The sequence below is a fragment of the Phoenix dactylifera genome, unplaced genomic scaffold, assembly GCF_009389715.1.
Source record: "Phoenix dactylifera cultivar Barhee BC4 unplaced genomic scaffold, palm_55x_up_171113_PBpolish2nd_filt_p 001081F, whole genome shotgun sequence".
Lineage (NCBI taxonomy): Eukaryota > Viridiplantae > Streptophyta > Magnoliopsida > Arecales > Arecaceae > Phoenix > Phoenix dactylifera.
The window spans coordinates 1-27,677 of record NW_024068428.1 but is presented as its reverse complement, the minus strand read 5'-3'; the positions used below and the strand labels follow the sequence as shown (position 1 = coordinate 27,677).

General features: G+C 39.5%; 1 protein-coding gene and 1 non-coding gene across 2 annotated transcripts; both read right to left on the bottom strand.

The window, feature by feature from the left end:
- Positions 1 to 4,914: 4,914 nt before the first annotated feature.
- LOC120107928 lies at positions 4,915 to 5,021 on the bottom strand. Its single transcript, XR_005509519.1, has one exon. It is a non-coding gene; the product is annotated as a small nucleolar RNA R71 (small nucleolar RNA).
- A 12,928-nt stretch (positions 5,022 to 17,949) lies between these two features.
- Positions 17,950 to 20,795, bottom strand: LOC120107926 (probable glutathione S-transferase GSTF1). Its single transcript, XM_039121454.1, has 3 exons — positions 20,580 to 20,795; positions 20,391 to 20,439; positions 17,950 to 18,719 (listed from the first exon to the last, which is right to left on the bottom strand). The coding sequence occupies exons 1-3, from the start codon at positions 20,724 to 20,726 to the stop codon at positions 18,265 to 18,267; spliced, it is 651 nt and encodes a 216-aa protein (XP_038977382.1). The 5' UTR covers positions 20,727 to 20,795; the 3' UTR covers positions 17,950 to 18,264.
- Between the last annotated feature and the right edge of the window lie 6,882 nt (positions 20,796 to 27,677).

The following is a 27,677-nucleotide window of genomic DNA, read 5'->3' as shown; positions in this document are numbered from 1 at the left end:
TAACTGGCTCGAGTCGACTCGACGATGCTTCGAGTCGACTCGACTGTAGCTCGAGCCGACTCTGACAGTCCAGACAGAAACATGGTTTTTGCGGCTTTTCTCCTCTCGGGTCGACTCGACAGGCCTCGAGTCGACTCGACTGTTCCCGAGTCGACTCGACTGTAGCTCGAGTCGACTCTGACAGTCCGCCAGACAGAACTATGCAGAATTGATTCTCCTTCAATTCTCTTCATCACCAAAGGTCTCCACATACCCCAACACTCAAATCTTCAGCTCTTTTAGAGAAGACCCAAAAATCGAGAAGCCCTACTTCCCAATCCAAAATCTGTTTGAGGGCTTCTAACTTTACTTTGCATTTATTATTTTCACATCTGCTTGTTTAGAAGCTTTCTCTGTGAAATCCCAAACTTTATTTTTCTTACTTGATTCAATCAGGGGATTGAATCAAGGGTTATAAGGTTTGTTGGTGAGCCAAATATAAAACCAACGGTGTAAGGTTTTGGTTGGTGAACCGGGAAAAACCAACTGGGTTTGATTGTGAATCCGAAAAAACAATTGGGTGGTTCTAGTCGGTGAGCCTGTGAAAACCGACCGAGTTCGTTGCAATCTCGAAAAAACAATAAGTTAGGTTGTGAGCTTGTAAAACAACCGGCGGTAATCCTAGAAATTTTAGTGAAAACCCAAGTGCGGCTTGGAGAGTGGATGTAGGAGCAAGAGTTAGCTCTGAACCACTATAAACTTGTTTGTGTTTGTATTGGCTGCTGTCTCCTTTTCTCTCTACACTCACTTCATCTAGTAAATTAACTAATTTGCTTGCAATAGATTTAGTTAATTACTTATCATAGTTTCTAATTGGTCATAATTAATTAAAACCCAATTCATCCCCCCCTCTTGGGTTATCTCCTTGGGCAACATAGGAAGAATCCTTAAAAGACTACATCAATCGCTTTACCTCGGCCACATGAGAGGTTCGCAATCTCGACCAGTCAATCGCCATGTCGGCATTGAAGACTGGAGCTCAGTCCTACAAATTTCTCTTCTCCATTGAGAAGAGCTTCCCTGCCGACTTTTTTGAAATGTTGGCCCGAGCTCACAAATATGCCAAGGCTGAGGAAGCCATGGCCTCTCAGCGGGAGGCAGCCGAACGACCTACCAAGATGCAGAAAAAGCGCCAGGAGGAGCACTCCCAACCAAGCAGTAGATTCCCTTGGCATGAGAAAGAGCCTCCTTGGCCCAAGAGCCTAGCTCGCCCGAGGTCTCCCCTCCAAAAGTTTCAGACATACACTCCCCTCACATCCACCCGAGCAGAGATCCTCATGGAGATTGAGGGTCAGGGCTACCTCCGACCTCCATTGAGGATGCGACCGATAGAGTCGCGGAAGTACTCGAAAAAGTACTGCCACTTCCACCGAGATCGCGGCCATGATACGGAGGATTGCTACGAGCTCCGTGATGAGATCGAGACACTTGTCCGCCGAGGTTGATTGAGTTGTTTTGTTCGTGATCATGCCTACAGGAGAGAGCCTGAGGAACAAAACCTAGTGCCGCGTGATGAGCGGAACAACAACTGACCTCTCGCGGGCATCATCCATACCATCAGAAGGCAGGCGAGTAGGGGCACTGAAGCATCGAGCTCGGAAGAAAGAGCTTCCTCAAAGCATCTGTGCACTGCGAAAGTTGTTTCCTTTTTCGATGAAGACCAAAAGGATGTTGAGCCCTCTTTATGACGATGCTGTAGCTATTTCCTTCATCATTGCAAGGCTTTAAAAAGTATTTTAGTATTATAGTTAATTTTTATTAATAAAATTAATTAATTAATGTTTTATTTGTGTTTGAGTGAAATTAATCTAAGAGACCCAGTAACTCTGGATTTGAGCCCAATGCTTTGCGTTCCGAGCTCAACAAATTCTTAGCATCTTCAACCGTCCGTGTGGCTCTCCAAGCATCATGGCATCAAATCCAAGGGACCTAAATCAAATCCAAGGGACCTAAGCTAAACCAGCTCGTCATTTCAAGCATCCTTCCGTCTCCCCTGTTTCTTCCCAGCTCATCCAAGCGTGGAGCGTGCGACGGAAGAGGAGGCCAGCAACCATCGGGAGGAGAAGAGTCCCAAGCGTTGTGGCATTCGATTCGTTTCATCCAGCCAAGTCCTTCCCTCCCTTTCCAGCAAATAAATTCCAGCCATCTGAGGAGTCTTCTCAATCTCAACTTCCCAACGTTAATGTCTTCCCAACTTCCCATCCACCCATGACTTCCAAGCAACGGAGAACCGTCCGAAGCAGCTGTTTCAGCCAGCACAAGTGCCTGCGTCCGTGAGCAGCTTCCAAACGTTCGTCATCTCCGAGCGTTTCTTCCCAGCTCATCCGCATCGCCCCCACGTATTCCATGCGTTTCAGCTTGCTGACCTCCGTTCCCAGCCGAGGAGTCCCAAGCCATGTCTCATCCGCTCCCAGTTCCTAAGCATCCGCAACGAATCCTTCGGTCTTCCCAGCCACTGCTGAAGGTGTCTATAAAAGGAACTCAAGAGAGAGGAGCAAAGGAATCATCCGGTGGAGGAGAGGGGGCAGACGGGAGAAGAAGAGAAGGGAGCATCTCCTTTTCCAATCTTTCCAGCCGGACGGAAGGAGGGAAATCAGCCGACGAGGAAGGAGGGAACCACACGGTGGAGGAAAAGGAGGAAGCGAGGGGAAGCCACGGAACCAGGGAAGCCAACATCCATTTCTTTCCCAGCCGAGCGAGAGAGGAGAAGAGGCCACGGAAGGGAGAAAGCCCACGGGAGAAGAAGAAAGGAAACAGAGTACTCTGTTTCCTAATCAAAGAAAGAAAAAAAAAAGGGTTTATGTTTATTTTATTTATTCTATGCTAATCCCTTTTATAAAATGTTCCCATTTCATATGAGTAGCTAAATCTTTTCTAGCTAAGGCTAGGAAAAAGCCTAGCATTTTCTTCATGTATTTCATTTAATCATCAATGGGATTTTAATGTTTTTGATTTAATTTATGGTGCAGGAAATTTATAGAAATTATTTCAAACTTATATATTTTCTTTGATTTGTTATTTCCCCCGGGTATAACAGATGCTTAGAAATCCCTGTAGTTTAAAATAGAATTACTGTAATGCTGCCCATAAAACTAAATCTATTTAACTGAGATAATAGATGATTTTAGGAAAAACATGATGAAGTGCTAGGCTGAATCCTGATGCCTTAGTTATATTTTGTCAATCCGAATATTATTTAGCCTTTAGTTTTTTGTTTACTGTCAAATCCCTGTGGATTCGATCTCGGACTCACCGAGAATATTACTTTGCTACACCCTATACTTGGGGTATCCTACGTTTAATTTCCCTTTTTAAAAGAGCAAGATTAAAATCGTAGCAAGTTTTTGGCGCCGTTGCCGGGGATTTGCAACGTGCGAACGAGAACAAGGCTGAAAATTTCAACTCTTTATTTCTAGTTCTTCAATTTTTCTTTATTTTTAACACAGCTGAAATTTCAAATCATTTCAGATTCAAGGGCGACACAAAGCAGGACCAGTAACGAGGAAGATCAAGATCACATTTTTGGATTCCCGGAGTGAACAAACTCCGGCCGTGAGTATTTAAATTAATTTTCCTATTTTGCTCATACTAGTCCTATTTTTCCTAGATTAGAATTTTACTCTTGTTTTAAAAAAAAAAATAAAATTTTTTTTTATTATTAATTAAAATAATAAAATAATAAAAATAATAAATAAATAAAAAGAAGAAAAAATTTTTAGCTAGTTTGCTTGATCAACTATTCAAATGCAATTTAATGTCATGACATAAAATGTTAAAAATCTTCTTGATTGTTGCATATAGCATAAAGCATTTGCATAAAATAATCTAAGGGCTGAACCCATTAACAAGATAAGGTCGGGATTTCATCACTCGTCCTTAGCCCAAAAATCATCCAAGTGCATAAATATCCTAAGCCTAATTAAAATCAACTAGACGTTGGCCCCTAAGGATATTCGAGCTCAATAGGACGAAGACCACCGAAAGTTGCACCAATTTCGCTCTGTTATCTGGTTGATGTCTAGGCAAGCTTTGTCCCTTTAAGTGATTAAAGGAAGACAGTTTCTGTTCGAGGAAAGTGGGTTTTAAGTGGGACCTTTGCTACATGCATCGTGACCCCTCCACTTACCTGGGAGCTTACCTGGTCGACTAAGGTTAATAGACCGGATTGGAGGCTTAGGTGTCCTCTTCAACCCAGTTAGGAGCTGTCTAGAATTTTTAGGAAAACCTTAGAAATTGTTGGGTGATGCATGTTTTAATTAAACTTTTGTTTTGCTGTATTAGGGTGTTTGTGTAAAAAAAAATAATAATAATAATAATAAAAATAAAAATAAAAAATAATAAAATAAAATAAAAAAATAATAAAAAACTTAGTATATGCGGTTGTGGCAAAGAGATAAAACAAATAGATTATTTCGAGTTGAATCAAAAGATAAAAATTTAATTGTTCAAAATTCAAATAATCAAATGGAAGATAATGGTAGTAATCAGGGAGATAATGAATTCCAAGATGACTTACCTATTAGAACGCTTCGTGATTATCTACAACCCACTAGGACCAGTACCCCATCTTGTATGGTTATTCCTACTGCTGCGGGAGCTTTTGACATGAAACTAGGAATAATCCAATTACTTCCAAAGTTTCACGGACTTGATTCTGAAAGTCCCTATTTGCATCTGAAAGAATTTGATGAAGTATGTTCAACACTTCATTTCAATGATGTCACTGAAGAGGTAGTTAAGCTTAAGTTATTTCCTTTTTCTTTAAAGGAAAAAGCTAAGTCATGGTTACACTCCTTAAGGCCTAGGACTATAGCTACCTGGCAAGAAATGACAAGAGAATTTTTAAAGAAATTCTTCCCAACACATAAAACAAACACACTTAGAAGAAATATCATGAACTTTGCACAAAAAGATGGAGAAACATTTTTTCAGTGTTGGGAAAGATTTAAGGACCTTCTCCTTGCTTGCCCACATCATGGATATGAAATTTGGAGGGTCATTAGTTTCTTTTATGATGGTTTGTCCTCCAATATGAGACAATTTGTAGAAATGATGTGTAATGGTGAATTCATGAGTAAGGAACCAAATGAAGCTTGGGATTATTTTGATCTTTTAGCAGAAAATGCACAAGCTTGGGATACAACAGATAAAAATGAAAAATCAAAAATAGCACCTAATGCAAAAGGAGGAATATATCTTATTAAAGATGATAATGATGTCAATGTAAAAATTGCTAATCTGACTAGGAAGGTTGAAGCCATGGAATTAAGCAAAGCCAATATAGGAAAAGCACAAACTATAGTTGAAAGTATATGTGGAATTTGTGAGAGTAATGCACATGTAACCAAGGATTGTCCTACAATCCCTGCTTTTCAAGAAGTGTTGCATGATCAAGCAAATTTCACCAATACTTATAAAAGACCATTTCCAGAAACATATAATCCTAGTTGGCGAAACCATCCTAACTTTAGCTGGAGACATGGACCCACTGCCAATGAATCTCAAGGAAATTCTGTTCCTACTCCTTATGTGCCACCACATAGGAAATCCCTTGAAGATACTTTGCAAACCTTCATGCAAGGGCAGACTCAAATAAATCAGAATACAATGCAATCACTCCAAGAACTTAAAAATTCTGTAGGTAGAATTGAGGCTCAACTTAATGTTAGGGAAAGAGGGACATTTCCAGCCCAACCTCAATCTAACCCAAAGGGTCAACATGAGGTCCATGAAGCAAGTTCATCCCAACCTAAATTTGAGCAAGTAAAGTCTGTCACAACCCTTCGGAGTGGAAAAATAATTAACAAAGAAATTCCAACAAAAGATGACAAACCTAAAAAATCTATTGAAAAGAAGGATGAAGATGATAATGAACAAAATGATCCAATACTGCATCACAAGATAGTTGCTCCATTTCCTCAGCGCTTACTTGCAGCTAAAAAGGGAATACCTGATCAAGAAATTCTGAAAATCTTTAAACAAGTAAAGATTAACATTCCTTTATTAGATGCCATTAAGCAGATCCCATCTTATGCCAAATTTTTAAAAGATCTTTGTACCATAAAGCGAAAGCTTTACGTACAAAAGAAAGCCTTTCTAACTGAACAGGTGAGTGCTATTCTCAAACACAACACCCCACCTAAATATAAAGATCCTGGTTGTCCTACCATATCTTGCATCATAGGAAACTTCAGGATACAACGAGCCCTTCTGGATTTAGGTGCTAGTGTTAACTTACTGCCCTATTCAGTTTATGAACAGTTAGGACTTGGTGAATTAAAACCCACCAAGGTTACTCTCCAACTTGCCGATCGATCTATAAAGATACCAAGAGGAATAGTCGAGGATGTACTTGTCCAAGTTGATAAATTCTATTTTTCAGTCGACTTCATAGTATTAGATACCCAGCCTGTCATGAATTGTACCACTCCAATACCTGTCATCCTAGGCCGCCCATTTCTAGCTACTTCCAATGCTTTGATCAACTGTCGAAATGGAATAATGAAAATGTCATTCGGGAATATGACTATAGATTTTAATATATTTAACATTTGTAAACAACCCGATAATGACAATGAAAATGATGAAATTCATGGAGTTAATCTGATCGACTCCATTGTAGAAGATGTTCTTGTCCCATCTCTTTCTTCTGATCCTTTAGAAATATGCCTAACTCATTTCGGAAATACAGATATCAACCAAAACTTTAAAGAAATCAGTGCTATATTAGATTCAGCTCCTTTGTTGGATACAGATAGGTGGAAATCTCGTTTTGAAGAATTGCCCACACGCAACAATAGTCCTCTACCATCTAGTGTTCAAGCACCCAAACTAGAGCTAAAACCTTTACCATCTGAGCTCAAGTATGCATACCTTGGTCAAGAAGAGACCTTTCCTGTGATCATATCATCCCAACTCGAACAAAATCAGGAATTAAAATTATTAGAAATTCTCAAGGAACATAAGGGAGCAATAGGGTGGACAATTGCTGATATCAAGGGAATTAGTCCCTCAATTTGCACTCATAGAATCTACCTAGAAGCTGATGCCAAACCTTCTCGTCAACCTCAACGTCGATTAAACCCAAACATGAAGGATGTGGTTAGAGCAGAAGTTCTGAAACTTCTGGATGCGGGTATGATCTACCCAATTTCAGATAGTAAATGGGTAAGTCCAACCCAAGTGGTCCCGAAAAAATCTGGTGTTACTGTAGTCAAAAATGCCAACAATGAATTAGTTCCAACTAGGGTCCCCACTAGTTGGCGTGTATGCATTGACTATAGGAAACTTAATTCTGTCACTAGGAAGGATCATTTTCCTCTACCTTTTATTGATCAAATTTTAGAAAGGTTAGCAGGTCATAAATATTATTGCTTCCTAGATGGCTATTCAGGTTACAACCAAATTGCAATTGATCCTGAAGATCAGGAAAAGACCACTTTCACATGTCCTTTTGGCACATTTGCTTACAAGAGAATGCCTTTTGGATTATGTAATGCTCCTGCAACCTTCCAAAGATGCATGCTCAGTATTTTCTCTGACATGGTTGAGCGCTTCTTGGAAGTTTTCATGGATGATTTTTCGGTTTTTGGCTCCTCTTTTGAAAACTGTGTGGACCATTTAAGACTAGTCTTAATTCGGTGTGAGGAGAAGAATCTAATCTTAAACTGGGAAAAGTGCCATTTCATGGTAACTAGGGGAATTGTTATCGGGCATGTCATTTCATCTGAAGGAATTGAAGTAGACAAGGCTAAAATTGACTTAATTGCTAATTTACCCAACCCAAAAACTATCAAAGACATACGCTCTTTTTTGGGTCATGCAGGATTTTATAGGAGATTCATTAAAGATTTTAGCTCAATATCTAAACCCTTATGTAATATCCTTCAAAAGGAAACCCAATTTGTGTGGTCTGAAGAATGTCAAAAAGCTTTTGATAAACTTAAAAGCTTGCTGACCTCTGCTCCCATCATGCAACCACCTGACTGGTCACTTCCTTTTGAAATTATGTGTGATGCTAGTGAATATGCAGTTGGGGTAGTTCTAGGGCAAAGAAAAGAAAGAAAGCCTTATGTTATCTACTATGCAAGTAAGACTTTAAATAGTGCACAAATGAATTACACCACTACGGAAAAAGAACTACTCGCCGTAGTATTTGCACTAGAAAAATTTAGGTCTTACTTGATTGGATCCAAAATCATTATCTACACTGACCATGCTGCCCTTAAGTACCTTCTTTCAAAAAAGGATGCTAAGGCGCGCTTGCTTAGGTGGATCCTTCTGCTCCAAGAATTTTTCCTAGAAATAAGAGATAAAAAGGGGGTAGAAAATGTAGTAGCTGATCACTTGTCCCGTCTCACTCTTCCAGATTCCTTAGACAATTCACCCATAAAAGACACTTTCCCTGACGAGCAACTGTTTGAGATCACATCTTCACCCTGGTTTGCAGACATTGCAAATTTTCTAGTCACAGGAGAACTACCAAGTCATTGGAATAAACAAGACAAAAGAAAATTTTTGACTGAAATAAAAAATTTTTTTTGGGATGATCCTTATCTTTTCAAATACTGCCCAGATCAAATTATTAGGAGATGTGTACCTAATGACGAATTTATTAGTGTCATTTCCTTTTGTCATTCTGAAGCTTGCGGTGGTCATTTCTCTGCTAAGAAAACGGCTGCAAAAATTTTACAGTGCGGTTTCTATTGGCCCACCTTGTTTAAAGATTCCCATAACTTTTGTAAAGCTTGCGAGCGTTGTCAAAAGTTAGGTGGGATAACTCGTAGGAATATGATGCCCCTCAACCCAATTTTAATTATCGAAATATTTGATTGTTGGGGAATAGATTTTATGGGCCCATTTCCTCCTTCATTCGGAAATTTGTACATCTTAGTAGCTGTGGATTATGTCTCCAAATGGATTGAGGCAATTTCTTGCAAACATAATGACCACAAAACTGTTCTAAAATTTTTAAAGGAAAACGTTCTTTCCAGATTTGGAACACCTCGAGCCATCATCAGTGATGGGGGTTCACACTTCTGTAATAAGCCTTTTGAGGCTTTAATGCGAAAATATGGGATCACCCATAAAGTCGCCACCCCTTATCATCCACAAACAAGCGGACAAGTTGAAGTATCCAATCGATCAATTAAGAATATTCTGAAAAAAACGGTTAACCCAAATCGCAAAGACTGGTCTTTGCGTTTAACTGATGCACTTTGGGCTTATCGTACTGCTTTTAAAAGTCCGATTGGTATGTCTCCGTACCGTCTTATTTTTGGCAAACCTTGTCACTTGCCTGTGGAATTGGAGCATAGGGCCTACTGGGCTATTAAGAGATTTAATTTTGATATGGATAAGGCTAGTTCACTACGCAAACTTCAACTTAATGAACTAGAGGAAATCAGGAATGAAGCATATGAGAATGCTCGAATTTATAAGAATAAAATGAAAGTCTTTCATGATAGAAATATTATGAGAAAAACATTTGAGCCTTTCCAGAAAGTTCTATTGTATAATTCAAGACTTCATTTATTTCCAGGAAAATTGAGATCTAGGTGGACTGGTCCATTTATAGTTAAAACTGTTTATCCGTATGGAACCGTTGAGATAGAGAATCCAAACACCGGTAATATTTTTAAAGTAAATGGCCAACGTTTGAAGTTATTTTTGGACAACTTTACCCCGGAGGTTGAATCGACCAATCTGGGAGATCCTGTTTATCAGGATTGATCTCTATATCTGCTAGAGATCCTCTGTTTGTACATAATTTTTCTTTCTTTCATATAACAATTGGTGAGCAACAACAGTGTGCAGTCATTCTATCAGGTAAATTTTAACCTTCAGCCTTATTATTCTTCATACAATCATATTTAATGCATTCATGTTGAAACATTGGGGACAATGTTGAATTTAAGTTGGGGGGAGAGATTACTATATTTGTCTATATATCATACCAATTGTCATATATTAAAAAAAAAAAAATTATTTAAACATATATTTTGTTGCATTTAATTACCACTATATTTTTCAAAGAAATAAACATGTGCAGCTATTAAGGCAAGGAGCATATTATGACTTATCAGAGACCTATTATTAGATCCCCACACAAGTATTCAATGACAATAGGAAAGCCTCAGGAGTTCACTTGTGTTACCTATTTATTTGTTGACCTTATTCGCAAAAGAAGTACGAGTGTCCTTGTCTTAAAGTTCATGATTTGGTTTTCACATAAAGATTGAGTTTGAAATTTCCGGCTAGATCGCCTGGGTGCCTTATGTTCTGACCTTGGTTGACCTATAGTCACAATATAGTCACGTTACATATGTATATATATATATATATAAAAAAAGAGAGAGAAATAATACTGTTTGTCTTCACTGAGTAACCGGGCCTCTTGCCTACAAAGCAGCGAGTATTCGCGTAAAAAGGTGAAAATGACTGAAATAAGTGACTAGTCTGGCCTCGTGGCGTAGTCTGGTTCGAGTAATTAAGTCCGAGGGGTGTTTCACCTAATGCCTTGAGCCAACTGGATCAAGAGTCATTGACCCAAAGCTCGTTACATGGACCTTACTAGAGCCTAATGAAGTTGGACTGTTGTCGTCACTATGTAAAAAAAAAAATAAAAAAAATAAAAAAAAATAAATTAAACATGAGTAAGTTAGTTAAACTTAAACCAAGTGACGTGTGGATGACTGGTTTGACTCCATTGTTTTAGAACTCTGTGTACCTAGGATGTCTAGTTGGGATTGATAGCTTCATTTTTATTTGCGAACCGTTCTGGATAAATAACATGTGGTATTCGGAAAATTTAGTGGATCGGGAGCTAACAAATGATAGTTAACACTTGTGAATTTGAGTAGTGCACCTAGAACTCAAAGGGTACCCAATTGTGGTGGAGGTATAGGTATTCTGAGATGTCACATTTACATTTGCCTTAAGGGTTGCTATGTTTTAAAGTATTTTCTAACTTAAAAACGATGTTTGTGGGTAACATCACTGCAAACCCTCACGAGACAACACTCGTCCACTAGGGTAACCTAGGAGTTTAACGGCTTGTTGCACGTGCTAAGTGCAATCGTAATGCTCTACGAAAGTGAGTATTTATTTTAATTCATGCATATTAATAAACAATACTTTTGCACTCTCATTTTATTATTTTTACACTAAATTGCTAGAGACTAGCAATAAGCTAGTTGGGGGGTGTGATGAGAGTACAAAAGTGAAATTTTTATATTATCTTAATTTAGTATTATAGTTAATTTTTATTAATAAAATTAATTAATTAATGTTTTATTTGTGTTTGAGTGAAATTAATCTAAGAGACCCAGTAACTCTGGATTTGAGCCCAATGCTTTGCGTTCCGAGCTCAACAAATTCTTAGCATCTTCAACCGTCCGTGTGGCTCTCCAAGCATCATGGCATCAAATCCAAGGGACCTAAATCAAATCCAAGGGACCTAAGCTAAACCAGCTCGTCATTTCAAGCATCCTTCCGTCTCCCCTGTTTCTTCCCAGCTCATCCAAGCGTGGAGCGTGCGACGGAAGAGGAGGCCAGCAACCATCGGGAGGAGAAGAGTCCCAAGCGTTGTGGCATTCGATTCGTTTCATCCAGCCAAGTCCTTCCCTCCCTTTCCAGCAAATAAATTCCAGCCATCTGAGGAGTCTTCTCAATCTCAACTTCCCAACGTTAATGTCTTCCCAACTTCCCATCCACCCATGACTTCCAAGCAACGGAGAACCGTCCGAAGCAGCTGTTTCAGCCAGCACAAGTGCCTGCGTCCGTGAGCAGCTTCCAAACGTTCGTCATCTCCGAGCGTTTCTTCCCAGCTCATCCGCATCGCCCCCACGTATTCCATGCGTTTCAGCTTGCTGACCTCCGTTCCCAGCCGAGGAGTCCCAAGCCATGTCTCATCCGCTCCCAGTTCCTAAGCATCCGCAACGAATCCTTCGGTCTTCCCAGCCACTGCTGAAGGTGTCTATAAAAGGAACTCAAGAGAGAGGAGCAAAGGAATCATCCGGTGGAGGAGAGGGGGCAGACGGGAGAAGAAGAGAAGGGAGCATCTCCTTTTCCAATCTTTCCAGCCGGACGGAAGGAGGGAAATCAGCCGACGAGGAAGGAGGGAACCACACGGTGGAGGAAAAGGAGGAAGCGAGGGGAAGCCACGGAACCAGGGAAGCCAACATCCATTTCTTTCCCAGCCGAGCGAGAGAGGAGAAGAGGCCACGGAAGGGAGAAAGCCCACGGGAGAAGAAGAAAGGAAACAGAGTACTCTGTTTCCTAATCAAAGAAAGAAAAAAAAAAGGGTTTATGTTTATTTTATTTATTCTATGCTAATCCCTTTTATAAAATGTTCCCATTTCATATGAGTAGCTAAATCTTTTCTAGCTAAGGCTAGGGAAAAGCCTAGCATTTTCTTCATGTATTTCATTTAATCATCAATGGGATTTTAATGTTTTTGATTTAATTTATGGTGCAGGAAATTTATAGAAATTATTTCAAACTTATATATTTTCTTTGATTTGTTATTTCCCCCGGGTATAACAGATGCTTAGAAATCCCTGTAGTTTAAAATAGAATTACTGTAATGCTGCCCATAAAACTAAATCTATTTAACTGAGATAATAGATGATTTTAGGAAAAACATGATGAAGTGCTAGGCTGAATCCTGATGCCTTAGTTATATTTTGTCAATCCGAATATTATTTAGCCTTTAGTTTTTTGTTTACTGTCAAATCCCTGTGGATTCGATCTCGGACTCACCGAGAATATTACTTTGCTACACCCTATACTTGGGGTATCCTACGTTTAATTTCCCTTTTTAAAAGAGCAAGATTAAAATCGTAGCATGACGATGCTGTAGCTATTTCCTTCATCATTGCAAGGCTTTAAAAAGTATTTTAGTACATAATGGAAGCTCGGCTGACACCTTATTTTGTAATGCCTTTCGAAGGATGAGCACTCCTCTGGCTAGATTCACAAGAGATTCCATCCCAAGAAAGTACTATAAAGTTAAACCTTCTCATGGTCCGGGTCAGCTCGGCCTACAACACAACTCTTGGCCAACCAAGGCAACGACGAGATCGGGTCCAGCCTATCCAAAAAAAAAAAAAAAGCTCTTGGGTAGCCATGGATCCCGCATAATCATAGCTCCTCGACCTCGAGGGGAAGCGGCGCGGCCCAGAGCTCAACGCGTACCGCTTAACGGCCTCCAACGACTACCACCCGGTGCTGAGCCAAGTCCTGAGGGACCTCGAAGCTTGGGAGCTGTTAAAATGTCTCCAAAAGGTACCTCCATCTCCAACATCACCCTCCCTCGTCTATGTTCTCGAGCTAATGCTTACCTTCGAGCTGAGCTCTTCCGTACTCGAGCTCATCTAAGTGCTCGAGCCCTTCCGTGCTAGAGCTCATCTAAGTGCTCGAGCACGGAACCCTTCCGTGCTCGAGCTCATCTAAGTGCTCGAGCCCTTCCGTGCTCGAGCTCATCTAAGTGCTCGAGCCCTTCCGTGCTCGAGCTCATCTAAGTGCTCGAGCTCTTCCGCTCTCGAGCTCATCTAAGTGATCGAGCTCTTCCGTTATGCTCATCTAAGTACTCGACGACATTTCAACGCCATTTCGATGCCATTTCAACGCCATTTCGATGCCATTCGACGCCATTTTGACGCCTTTCGATGACATTTCGATGCCACTTCGACGACATTCGACGCCACTTCGACGACATTCGACGCCACTTCGACGCCATTTCAATGCCATTTCGATGCCACTTCAACGATATTCGACTCCATTTCGACGACTTTCAACGCCATTCGACGCCTCCTACGACAACACTCCCTGATCTGAGTGGAGGCACCCTGCTGAGTCGACCACAAGCCAAAGAAGGCCACTGAAGTCGACCTCGGAGCAGAGTCGTTTATCTCGACTTGGACAGCTCGGCTTAAGGCCGTTAGCTCCAACTGCACGAGAGGTACACCCTACTTAGCACATATATCTCCATAGACATTTGGCTATATTATAGGATGATCGACGACTGGACTACTTCCTTCGCCCGAGCCAAAAAGCAGCTCGAACTCGAAAGTCGGAGGGTAGTGTTGGGGAAAAAAATGGACCACCACACAAGTACAATTGAAGCACCCAAATCCGACAGCAAGACCGAGCTCATGCAGGCCGAGCTCATGAAGACCGAGCTCATGCAGGCGGAGCTCATGCAGGCCGAGCTCAGAAGACCGAGCTCATGCAGGCCGAGCTCATGCAGCCGAGCCCATGCAGGTCGAGCTCATGCAGGCCGAGCCCATGCAGGCCGAGCCCATGCAGGCCAAGCCCAGAAGGCCGAGCTCGTCGTCCACGCACTAAGGCCATGCCCTGCAGCAGTCTCACCACACCATGCTTTGCTTGCCAGCCACGCCACGACATATCAACCAGGGACCATACCTTGCTACGACTGTCAACCATTACATGCGCACAATCTCCACGGACCTCCAGCTTACTCAAAACCTCAGGCCATCCACGACAACTCGCCGACTCACTCAACTTCGTCTAGTCACCCACGGCAACTCATTAATTCATACGATCACGCCCAATCATGACGGTAACTCATTAAATTCACCTGGTCACATCACAGGTAACCCAGGCACCCCTCCTATAAAAGGAGAACTTCTCCCCCTAGGGAGGGGGCTAACTTCTGGCTGTGACTTATACATACAGTCCGTCTCCTTCTCCAAAATTAAGCCCCCCTCTGACTTAAGCATCGGAGGGCCGGCGCCAGAAACCCCGGCCACCGGCTTTTTGCAGATCCCCCGGAGGACGCCGCCCGCCGACGTACCGCCCGCACCGGAGCTCCTCCTCCTCGGCTAGTGGTCACCCCCGGGTCCAATTTCCAGCAACAGAAGGGGTGGTGTTGTTTAAATAGGAGGCGTGGGGTTGGTTGTCGCTGGTTCGCTTTCCCGCATTCTTCCTTCAGGAGCTTCCGCCATCCCCTTATTTCTATAAGTCTTATTCTTTCACCGGGTCAAACTTAGTTGTTTCCTAAGTTGTTTCCTAAAGACTTTTCAATCACCTTTGTCCCTTCAAAATAGATCGGATCGGATCGGATCGGATCACAGGTCAACCCGACCTATTTACAGCCTTATTTACCAACCTCTGTCTCCATGATCGACTAATATGATAGCTACCGAGTATTGTACAACACTTTGCAGTGATCTCAACACGCACAATAAACCACCATATTTCGCAGCAGTGTTTAGAGTCTAGATAGTTCTTATTCTTCATCCATTAATCTTTCTTTTCCAAGTAATCCTTTTCCTTGCTTTAATATCAAATATTATGTCAGCGATCGATACACCAAAAATGCCGAGACAATGGAGACATAATAATGTTATAACTTAATCGGACACAGCAAATTAAAAAGATCCAATCTTATAACTATGACCATTCATGTATCATGCAAAGGTCTGCATGACATGGAATACACTATCCAACATTCTCTCTGAGATGTGTGTAATTATACATAATCATACAATGCAAGAACAATCATGGCTATAGGACTTGATCTCTCTAGCTCAAGTCAGAACTTAAGAGGTTCCTCTCACAAATATACAGATGGCAGATATCCAGCTCCATCATATATCTGACCTTAATGGAAACGCCAATAATGAGTAATTGAACTGGAGCACCTAATTTTTAACAAGAACTTTAGACAATAGTAATGCGTTCACTACTTGTGTCTAGCATTGTACTGCAAGGGAAGTTTAGATTTAGTTGTGTTGACCTTCAAAAATTCTCGCTACCGTCGCACCATCGTTTCGGAAGGTAAATTTAGATAGGATGTAGCCAAAGCTAAGGTAGAAAAGAACTACTTTATAGGTATTTCTATGGTAGAGTCCTATTGGTGATCTAAGTACGAGATAAAATAAAAATAAAATAAAAAATAATTAAGATAAAACTGGATTGCTTGATGTGTCGAAGTTTTTATAAAGTATAACTCTACTTATTTATACTAAGAAACAGACTGTAAGTAACTAACCACTCCTAGTAACATTTTTATTGCTGGTGGTTTTGGTAACTGAAACCAACTGTTCTCTCACTATTCTTGCCAGTCGAAACGGCTAGATCTGGTACGAGCCTAATCTCATCGTTAGTCTTCATTCGGCCTGCCTCCTTTGGTCGTCTCTCTCTAATCCGCTTATAGTACGGTCTTTTGTACTCCGAGGTACTCTTTAAATTGGTTCAGTCAACTCACCTCAAGGATTTCTTTTACCAGCCAATTGGACAACCATACTGCCTTTAGATCTTAGCTTAAGGCTGGAGGTTCCTGTTTGGTCCTGCTTTAGAGCTATCATGTGTGTATAGTGATCCATAATATCACGTTGCAGTGTATATGCTATTTTTATCACATATATTTACTCTATATTTTATTCACTAAAAAAATTAGGATAGAGGGTAAATGCGTATAAATATTTGATTATACGCTTTGAATTGCGTGTGGCATTTTGACCTGGGCCTCTTTTTATGTGACATTACTATATATATTTTTAACAACTTATAACAATATTAGAGCTTGTTTTATGTGACATGAAGAAGATAGACATAATTAGCAATTTTTTAATAGTAGGTATAATATATTAAGGCTTCATTACCTCCCTTATCATAACAAGAAAATAATAATACTTTAAAGCTATGGAAAACAGGATATATAGAGTGCGGTAGAGTTGTTTGGCATAATGACAAAGAAAGCCACAGTTGAAGATTAGAGATGGAGGCGAATATGCTATTAAAATTCTATCCTCCACGATACGTAATCATCACATCACCTTGGCAAATAGACACCATCACCTGCCTCCCAGTATTTGGTTGGTCCACTGGGCCATCCCCATGTGCTAAGTTATTCATAAACACCAAGAGTCGTACCCCAAAAACAATATAAAACATTAACAAACAGGAGTTATACGTTTGGCATGTTGCATAAAAAGTCTACTTCCGCGACGTGGCCCCGACGCTGCACACCTCTTCCTTTTCTCCGTGTTGTGACCCCAAAGCAAAGTACACGAACCCTCTGTGTACTGTAATCGAGCGCTTCTTTAATCATGGCCGTTAGAGAACCAAAGGCTGGTGGTCCAGCTGCTATTCGCTTCTCATTTTCGAGCATTGGTTTTATTCAAAAATATTGAGAATAAAGTGGATCTCCTGTAAATATGAGAGAGAGAGAGACGATCTCATTTTATATATATATATCCTTTTAAAAATTTAAATTCAGATAAGCATTTTTTTAAATTTATATTAATTTCTGTACCTCCATAATATACTATTTTGACATAAATATTGCTAATATAATGATTCTTTTAACAATAACATCATTAATAAAAACTATATTTATTTAATTAAAAATAAAATAAAATTTGCCAATCATATTTTATTTTTTATTGTGTTCGTCTTATAAATGTTGTTTTTACACATCTGCTTATTAAAAATATTTTAATTATTTTAATTTGAAATCGTTAATTTTTTAGCATATAATATGAATATATATATATATGTAAAAATAAAAATAATAAAAATAAAATAACAAAATAAATATTTTATGAAGATATATATATATATATATATATATATTAATTTTAATAAAAATCATACAAAATTCAATATTTAGAAAAATATTTATACCCAAAAATTTAAAAAAAATCTAAAATTTAATATGTAGGACAATACAAATACCACCTTCATCTGATGTTGCACCTCTTCATGCCTGGCTCTTTCAGCAAAGCCCTTGGATTGATGTCATTTCAATAAAATGAGATGACCTTTCTATGTATCTACCAAGGATTCGAGCTAGGTATGCGCAACACATGTAAGGGGAAGTATGAATGCTGTAATCATGTGAAATAATTAAGACTTTGGTTGCCACCTTTTTCCAGAAGCTTTCAGATTCAAACTCCCAAGATCTCATTCCCACAATGTTTTCTTACATAATAGTAAAAGAAAAAGAAAAGGATACATTTGCACATATTTGTCAACAGGATGATCAAAATGCATAGAAACTCAAAGTGGATGCAAGAAAAGATAGATAACAACATATTTTATTTTCCAACATGCCATCCTAAGCACAAAAAAGTGCTTCAGGAGACTTGGACTCACAACATGGCACGCACCAAAACACAGACAACTTAGACCAACAACTAAAGGAGAGACAATTTATTCATTTCCTCTGATCTCCATGGCCACCAACTGATCCTTTCATGCAGATGCAGGCATGGCAGCGGTCACCTTCTTGCACGCCGGCCTCGACGAAACGCCCTCCCACCATGCCTTGACATGCGGGCGCGAATTGACGACGGATGCATGAGGGGTGGCCATGAAGTAATGGAGCAAAGGTACGTGACTGAGATCGGCAAGGCTGAAGAAGTCTCCAGCCAAGTACTTGGTCTTTGAGAGCCTGGCCTCATACACGTCGAGCACCTTGCAGAGCTTCTCCAAGTTGGTGTCGATGACCGCCTGATCCGGGACATTTCCAAACCTAGGGAAGATGAAGATTTGGTAGAAGATGGGACCAATGGCTGGGTTGAATTGCTGGGATTCCACTTCCAACCACAAATCCACCATGGCTGACTCCTCCAAGCTACCCTCCTTCAAAAGGTCACCACCAGAGGACTTGTATTTGCGAAGAATGTATCTTGCAATTGCTCGAGATTCTGATCATTTCATAGTTTTAAGGGATCGGGACAATCAGAAAAGATAGTAGCAATGACCATGATGTTGAAATTATACCTAGAAGCAAAGATTTCTTGGCCCACCTTAGCTAAGGTCCTGCAATTTTTGACTACTTTGGTCCCCCACAATATTTCCTGGCTATTGTATCCTTTAATTATATCTTTTGACAAAGCATTTCATTTCAGAGTCTGCTTGGATATTCTTATTCTTATAGGATTGGACTGAAAATCCAATAGGATTCATGGATTAGACCATCGATTTAAGCATAAACCTATATCAACCAAACATAAAGGCTAGAATCTAGACTGAATTTGGACAGACTTTTAGAAAATATAAGTTATATGGGTCCTTTAATTATATCTTTTGACAAAGCATTTCATTTCAGAGTTTGCTTGGATATTCTTATAGGATTGGACTGAAAATCCAATAGGACTCATGGATTAGACCATCGATTTAAGCAAAAACCTATATCAACCAGACATAAAGGCTAGAATCTAGACTGAGTTTGGACAGACTTTTAGAAAATATAAGTTATATGGGTCCTTTAATTATATCTTTTGACAAGGCGTTTCATTTCAAAGTTTTCTTGGACATTCTTATAGGATTGGACTGAAATCCAATAGAATTCATGGACTAGACCATCGATTTAAGCATAAACGTATATCAACCAAACATAAAGGCTAGAATCTAGACTGAGTTTGGATAGACTTTTAGAAAATATAAGTTATATGGGTCCTTTAATTATATCTTTTGACAAAGCATTTCATTTCAGAGTTTGCATGGATATTATTACAGGATTGGACTGAAAATCCAATAGGATTCATGAATCAGACCATCCATTTAAGCATAACCCTATATCAACCAGACACAAAAGCTAGAATCTAGGCTGAGTTTGGACTTACATGGGTCCATAGACCCGATTCTCACAGGATTTTTATCCCAAATCATGTAAAAATATTCAAACTGACCCTCAATGTCACAAACTATCCATTGGGAGAGAATGGGGCAAATATCTAGAGGACAGCAGATGTGTGAAGCTGGAAGTAGGTTGAATTAAACCTAACCTAAATCCAACTCAAAATGGGCTTAGAGTGGGAGATTAAGACTGGAATCCGATGCATCCCCTTGATAGGTATGGTTTACCGGATCATCTTTTGGGGTTTGCTTCAAAGTCCAGGTTTGAAAAGTTGGACCAAAATTTCTTTAACTTATTGGTTCCTCAATCATTATCCAATTCTGATCCCAATTTGTCCTCTATTTGCCACGTAATTGGAGTTCAATTCATGCTCAATCCATGATTCTAAACCATAGTTATCTAAATTGGGTAACTTGAGATAGGATAAATAATCTACTTTCGTAGATTTACACAATTTAAAACCAAAATTGTTCTTTGTTGTCGAATAACTTTGTGGGAAGGAAGATGGAAGGAATTAACATAAATTATTTTAATAAATTCCAAATGAACTTCCTACCTTGCTTTACTTTCACTCTGTGAACTTTTTCTTTTCAAATCAATTAGCAATTCACTTGATTTTCAACAAATTAGGCATCCACGACCTCAAAAGTGTGTCAAATTGAAAGCCAATCGTCTCAAAATTAACCTCCACTATAAACAAAAAGGTCTAAAAATAAGAAGTATGAAGGGAGCTCACCGTAGAGAATCAGAGCACCGTCCTCAAAGGCAGGCACCTGGCCGAAGGGCTGCATAGAAGAACCGAGGGGGTAGGAATAAGAAGGCGATCACCATCAGAGAAAAAGAAGGAAAAGGAGAACAAAGGGCTAATGAAGGAGGGTTATTAGGAGGAATCTCAGAATTAAGGTTTAAGGAAGAGGATACATACGTTGCGGGCGAGGTGAGCGGGCTGCTTATGTTCGCCGGTGGAGAAGTCGATGGGCACCAGCTCGTACTCGGCCCCCATCTCCTCCAAGCACAGGAGCACACGTGCCGTGCACGTGGACATGGTTGCGCCATAGACCTTCACCCCCATCTTCTCCCGCTCTCCCTCTCCCCCTCCTGCACTGGAAATGAGTCCGAGCACCGAATGGTGAAGCGGGGAATGGACATTTATAGAGGGGAAAGGGTTAATTGGCCGGTGCCCCCGTACTCCTTCCGGAAGCTTCACTTGGACCATCACTTTTTTTTTTTTTTTTTAGTTTGTTTACATAAATATCCTTCTCAATATCAAATTTTGTAGGAACATCCTTTCAAAATTCATATTTACATATAAACCCTCCTAAAACACTTATTTTCCCATTCTATTTTTTTTAATCCTTATTGTTACAGATATATATATATATATACCTATGCCAAAAATAACGATTTCAAATTAAAATAACTAAAATATTTTTAATAGGTAGATATGTTAAAAAAAACATTTACAAGACAATTGTTATAAAGGACAAAAAAATAATTTTAAAATTATATTTTATTTTTAATTAAAATAAATATGATTTGTGTTAACGGTGTTAGAAGAATCATTATATTAGAGGCATTTGTACAAAAATAATATTTTATAAAGTATAGAAATAAATATAAATTTTAAGAGGGTATTTACGTAAATTTAAATTTTGAGAAGGATATTTATGTTTAAAAAAAAATTAAACAGTCCTTGGTCATCTATTTCTTTGCTTTTTTTCTTTTTTTTTTTTAAGTGGAGGGATTCTTGCCAAGGGGCGTGGGTATCTATTCTCGTTGGATCGCACAATAATCACTTTAAGATCTATGCAGTAGATGAGTAGATGAATTCAAAATACTTTGAGGACAGGGTGGAGTGTGATTCAATAGTCGTAAATGAACATCATTGTGATGGATGCTTGTTTCTACCGATAAATGAACATCCTGTCGCATAAGTTACGCACCTACCATTCTCGTGACTTTCTTTTTCAATTATTTTTGTACAATAAAATGGGATAGAGTATCCGAGTACATACATAAATTATATTTGTTTATTATACAATGCACAATGACTGCTTTATGATCTGTGCAGTATATGAATAGATGAATTCGAATTACTTTGAGAACGGTGTGAGATGATCCAACAGTCTAAAAGAACATCACTCTGTTAGACACACAATTACTTCTTAGCAATGAACTTAACATAATTACTTCGACTTTATTTGTATATCTTTAATTAATTGGTTTTTGCGTAAGAGAGTTTGTAAAAGTGATAATTTGAGATTTATTTCTAAACAATAAATAAATATTACTGACGATTAGGGATAATATCACCCCTTCTCACTTCAATAATGAGTGGGGTACAACTCGGATTAGTCAATTACTTGCTTATTAAAAGGCATCAACATGGGTTCTTGATAGGTTTGGCAGAACTGTATTTCTGTATTGTTTTCTAATTTGATTAGAAGAACAGGGATTACGCTTTAAAAAACTAGGGGAACAAAAGTTGCACTTCCTTCAATCACTAAGAAGAGAAGGAACTTAAAGAGAGTTGTTCACCGACAAGCAGGCTTGTGCCAGCGGAATGCCAATCCAGGTATGGCGTTCATATCCCACGGCCAATAGAAGGTGAGAGGTCTGCATCATTAAAGGTCGGTCAACGAATAGGCCCAAGTAAGCCAACCAAGTGGTTCCGAGTTCGAAATGCACAAGCGTCGATTAAATTGTGGAGACCGGATGCTCCATGCTCGAACACGGAATTTAGAAGGGCTACTGGTCCGCGGTAGCCTCGATGGTGCCATGTGTAACGTACTCAAATGGATGATTCGTGCCCAACACACGGTCATTTCTGTCCGCATCGAACATTCTTCTGACGGGGTGGAGGCCCAGTGGAGGCTGCTACGCGGGCGTGGGCTCGTCTCTTCCTCCCCCTCTTCCCCTTTTTTTAAGCAAAAAGAAAAAAAAAGAAGCCCAAGTAAGCAGCGTATGGCAATCTATGTAACAATCACGAACTATAAATGTAAAACATTAGCGCTGTAAAAATTTAAAGTAACTTGGCAACCGGACAAAGCTAGGAGTATTAGATTGCACACGTTAACAAACACAGATAGCTTAGTTTAACCAACCTTGTGCTTCATCATCATCATCGGAGCTAGAGCTCTAAATTAACCACAATGAATTATTCAATATCATTTTTTTCTTAACCATAAGTTTTTACCATTGCACAAGAATGTTGTTGCAAGTAGCCAAATATTACTCTATATCTGTGGCATGTAAATTAGATTTCTTTTCTCACAAATTTGTTAACTACATTTTATTTAGAAAAAAATAGGTACTCCAATATTATTGTTTTAAATAGTCTGAATTTCGTCGTAAGTCCTCATAATCACATTTCCCAGCATAGCAATTAAATCTTGATGTGCATAGACTTTCTTCTCTTTCTCTAAAAAAATAGAAAAATCATTTTTCTCTAAGAAATAAAAGTCCCCATATCATACTTTTCTTGATGCAAATTCATTTTGTTCTACATAAATTCTTTTTTCCACTTTTTAATAAATAATTTAAAAAAAGTACAAGTGTTCATTAACAACATGTCACATTATCTCACTAATAATATATTTCCTATCCTAAAATAGATTAGTATTAATGTATTTATAGTGGACAGTTCTAGGTGTGCATTAGTCCTTATTATCATTCAGTTTGTCATTTCTTACACATGGCTTCCCAAGTCATGCCAAATTAACATAATATATTGAAGAACATAATATATTTGAAGAACATTATATATTTGAAGAACATAATGGCCAATCATTTCTTACACAAGCAATCATTAGATGAATGATTGCTTGTGTTGTCGTGAATTCATTCTATTCTCCTGCTTTCATGGCCAAAGAAAAATTATGAGGCATGAGTAAATAGTATTCAGGGCCAAAGTTATTATGTTAGATCTCCAGCTTGCTAAATATTTGGGAAGCATTAGATATTCATATGCATACAATTGAAAACTTCCTCAATGCAATGCAAGCCACAATACCTCCCTTTTTATTTTGGTTTCGATTCATCATTTTGTAGAGGACAGGAGGGCATGACCCGCCTGAGAAAATTCACTAAGAAAATGGGATGAAAGAGAGATGAAGAGTTTGCAGAAGGTGCAGGCTTTGCCATCCAGGATCCGAACTTCAGGATGGTGGCAGCGGACGGCTGTCAGTTATTCGACATTTCGGTCCCCAGTTCGAAGCTGAGGGTGCCTGGGAGGGCCTTTGACATGCATGACGAGTGCTACAAGTTAACTCAATTATTCTGGAGTGTTACTCGACTATGGTGATCAGGTGGATCCAGGATGGTCCGAAGGGTGCTGGTTTGGATCATCCCTTGCTTCGAGACATCTTAATGATGGTGAGAGATGGCGGAACTTTTCAGGCCAAGCATGTATTTAAATAAGCAACGGGGCTACGGATTAGGTGGCTTCCTACGTGGCCAGCCATACCGGAAAGCACCATGTAAGCCAGAAAGGGGGAGTTACCTAGGGCACTCCGTGATCTGTTGTTTTTTTACTTTATTGAGTGTATTCGTATACATAATGTATGAACTATCTATTTTAATTAAAAAAAATCATCTTTTATGACATGGCCATGCAATGCGTGCATCTTAAGCAAAGGCGTGCACATTAAGAGCATGTGTTTCCACCAACATGTTCTCGCAGTTAGCACTTTTAACTTTTCTTTTTAAAAAAATGAATTAATTAATATCTTTAGAATTAGGAGAAGCTAATCTCTTTCTTTTATTCCATACCTACTCCATTGAAGATGAACCCCACATAAAATAGAACCCTTTTCCTATGCCGGTGATATTATATGAGCAAGAGAGCCATATGATGCCCAGTGGCAGGATTTCCAACTTCAAAAATTTTATGAGCTGTCCGGAGAATCACTTGCATACATTATACCGGCTTCTAAGTAATTAATGTTCCACTTCATACCAACCGAGAAGATACACTTCATACCAACCGAGAAGATAAGATGGTCGTAGGGTTCTTTTTCCATTTGTTTAATTACCTTGGTCCAATTCACTGGAAATGAGTAGGTGACTGATAAAAAAATTCATGCCTTTTTTTTTAGAAAGGGACCTATTAGAGTACTTTAATATAACATATATTCTATCATATCGCTCTTCTTCTTCTTTCTTTTTTTTTAAGTAGACCCAAACTGCCAAACACAATATATAATCCCTATCATATTTTTTTTAACTGTTAGGAAGTTATTCAGTAATTAAATCTTCATAAATCAATTTTTATTCTTTCATTTCAGTCTTTGCTCATGAACGACGGAAGTAGAAAGACAAACAGAAAGAGGGATATGCTCTTCTTCTTCTTCTTTTTTTTGTAATCGCTGAAATTGTACAGCAAACCTTCTTGTTCTAGGCGTGCAACCCACCAATTTGGATGCCCGATGTTGGAGGAAAAACGGATTGCTCCAAAACGCATGAACGCATCACCGGCACGTGACCAAGACGTCCGATCTGGAGGCGCCCGACCTGGAAGCACCTGATCTGGAGGCGCCCAACCTAAAGGCGCCCGACCTGAAGGCGCCCCACTTCAAGGTTCCCGACCTGGCGCTCGACTTTGAGGTGTCCGACCTGGGCACCCGACATCAGCATTTTTGACCTCGGAAGCCCGACCTCAGTATCCACCCGCTGCGATCACATCCTTCCGCAGCTCGACCGGGAACCATGCCCTGCTACCGCACTCAACAGTTAATGCGCATGGCCTCCGCAAATCTCCGGCTCACTCAACAATTAATGCGCATGGCCTCCGCAGATCTACGGCTCACTCAACAGTTAATGCGCATGGCCTCCGCAGATCTCCGGCTCACTCAACAATTAATGTGCATGCTATCCACGAATCTCAGGCCCCTCCACGGCGAACAGTTTACCCACTCAACTACGTCCGATCAGCCACAACGACTCACTGGCTCCGGCCTGATCTCCCACGGCAATGCATTAATTCACACGATCGTGCATTAATTCATACGATCGTGCTCAATCATGACGGTAACTCGTTCGTCCCGTCACATCACAGGTAATCCTGTACCCCTCTACAAAAGGGAAACCCCTCCCCCTTAGAGCGGTCCGGAGTCTGAAACTCTAGGAGATATTTTCTCCCCCTCTACACATTAGCCCCCTCTGACTTAAGCATCGGAGGGCCGGCGCCGGAAACCCCGACCACCGGCTTTTTGCAAGTCCCCCGGAGGACGCCGCCCGCCAACGGACCGCCACCCGCCACTCTTGCCGAAGCTCCCTCCTTCTCAGCCAGTGGTCGCCCCCGGGTCCAATTTTCAACAACACCCGAAATACCTAATCAAATAATACATATTATCATCTTCTAGAGAGGGAAACACTTTGACAGCTAAAATATGAAAAAAAAAATGCAAATATAAGATGGGGCAACATGGACCGGCTCAATTCGAACTTGACCAACCTAACTGGTGGTTTTAGTTAGGTTGAGTTAAATTTCATGAGGTTGAGTTAGACTTGGGTTCATATGTTCCAATCCTATCCCAAGTTAGGTTGCATTAGGATTGAGCTCAAATAGTTAGAACAATTTTTAACCTAACTCAGACTTAACCCAACCAAACAAATAATTAGATAGAAATATTTATTTCTATTATAAATATATACATAGATAGATAGATAGATAAATTAAATATATCTCTAATACTATTGATCAATGTTCCAACGCAACCAGATATGAACCAAATCAAATGTGTCAAACCTTTTCTCAATCTTAAATTCTTTATACAAGCAACTTGATTGATGTGATCCAACCAAATCTAATCTAACCTAATCTGAGTTTAACATAAGATGTGTCGGATTGGGTTGCGATGGACTCAAGATATCTCAACATAAGGCTGAATTGGATAAAATAGGTTAGCCATCAATCTGACTTTTACTCATCCAAGTTACAATACTGGTCTGAACAAGCTTAGGGACCATCACTTCCATTACCTAAAATGTTTAGGGTTAAAGACCAATTTAATAAAATCACCCCCATTAGCTTTGTGAGCCCCCCTCCTCCAAGAAAAAGGTTGGTTTAGATGCATCCATAACACAAATAAGGAATATGTCTTTTTATTTTGTAGTTTCCTGATACTTCAACAGCTTGTAAAGATGATGATGGTGCTGAATCCGGTCCCTGATACTTTTTAGACTATTATTTAAGGAGTTTTATGTATATCTTTCTTATATTTTTCAAAGTACATTGTAATTCTAAACTTATTAATCATATGTGACAATATGAATGTTTTGAATGATTTGAATATTTGTGTTGATGTAAATGTAATGCAGGTTCATATTGATGCAAATGTTGATTTATGATATGCATGTGTTTTTCTAATATATTTTTTAAAAAAAAATATTTCACACCCGACGCTATAAAGCGTCGTAAAAAACCAGTTTTGACACGGGCTGGCACGCTTTCGCTAATGCCTCTAAAGCATCGGTAAAACAAAGATTCGCCGGCGCTTATAAGCGTCGGCAAAAACCCCCACAACTATGTCGGCACGCGCAAGTAGTAGTTTATGCCGACGCTAAGATGCATCGGCAAAAGTACCAATACCGACGTTTTATTAAGCGTTGGTAAATCCTGGATTTTGCCGGCGCTTTCTTTTGGCGTCGGCAAAAAAACATCGGTAAAGGTTATGAAAAACGCCGATAAAAGTTACTATTCCTGCTGTATCAGTCAGTAACTAATATATCCCTATGAAGGAAGTCTTTAGAAGTTGGTGCCAAAGAGCTGCATTCCGAATCCCACTCTCACCTCAATTTTGGCTTAGATTCTCTGTTCAGTAATGCTTTGAAGGACTTCAGGCTGTGACGAGAGCTTCCCCAAAACTTGATTCACTTCGTTAAGCTCAGATCAATTTATTATATCAAGAAAAAATCTTCTTCTACAAAGAAGATTTTATTTTTATATTTCTAAATATTAATTCATAATGAGGGAGAGAGAAATGATCTACCAACTTGTATAACTAGTATTAACACTTACAAA

Coding starts and splice junctions, on each gene's coding strand:
- LOC120107926 (XM_039121454.1), bottom strand. CDS start 20,726: ATGGGGGTGAAGGTCTATGGCGCAACCATGTCCACGTGCACGGCACGT. Junction 20,440..20,579: donor CCGCTCACCTCGCCCGCAAC/GTATGTATCCTC, acceptor TCTTCTATGCAG/CCCTTCGGCCAGGTGCCTGC. Junction 18,720..20,390: donor CGGTGCTCTGATTCTCTACG/GTGAGCTCCCTT, acceptor TGAAATGATCAG/AATCTCGAGCAATTGCAAGA.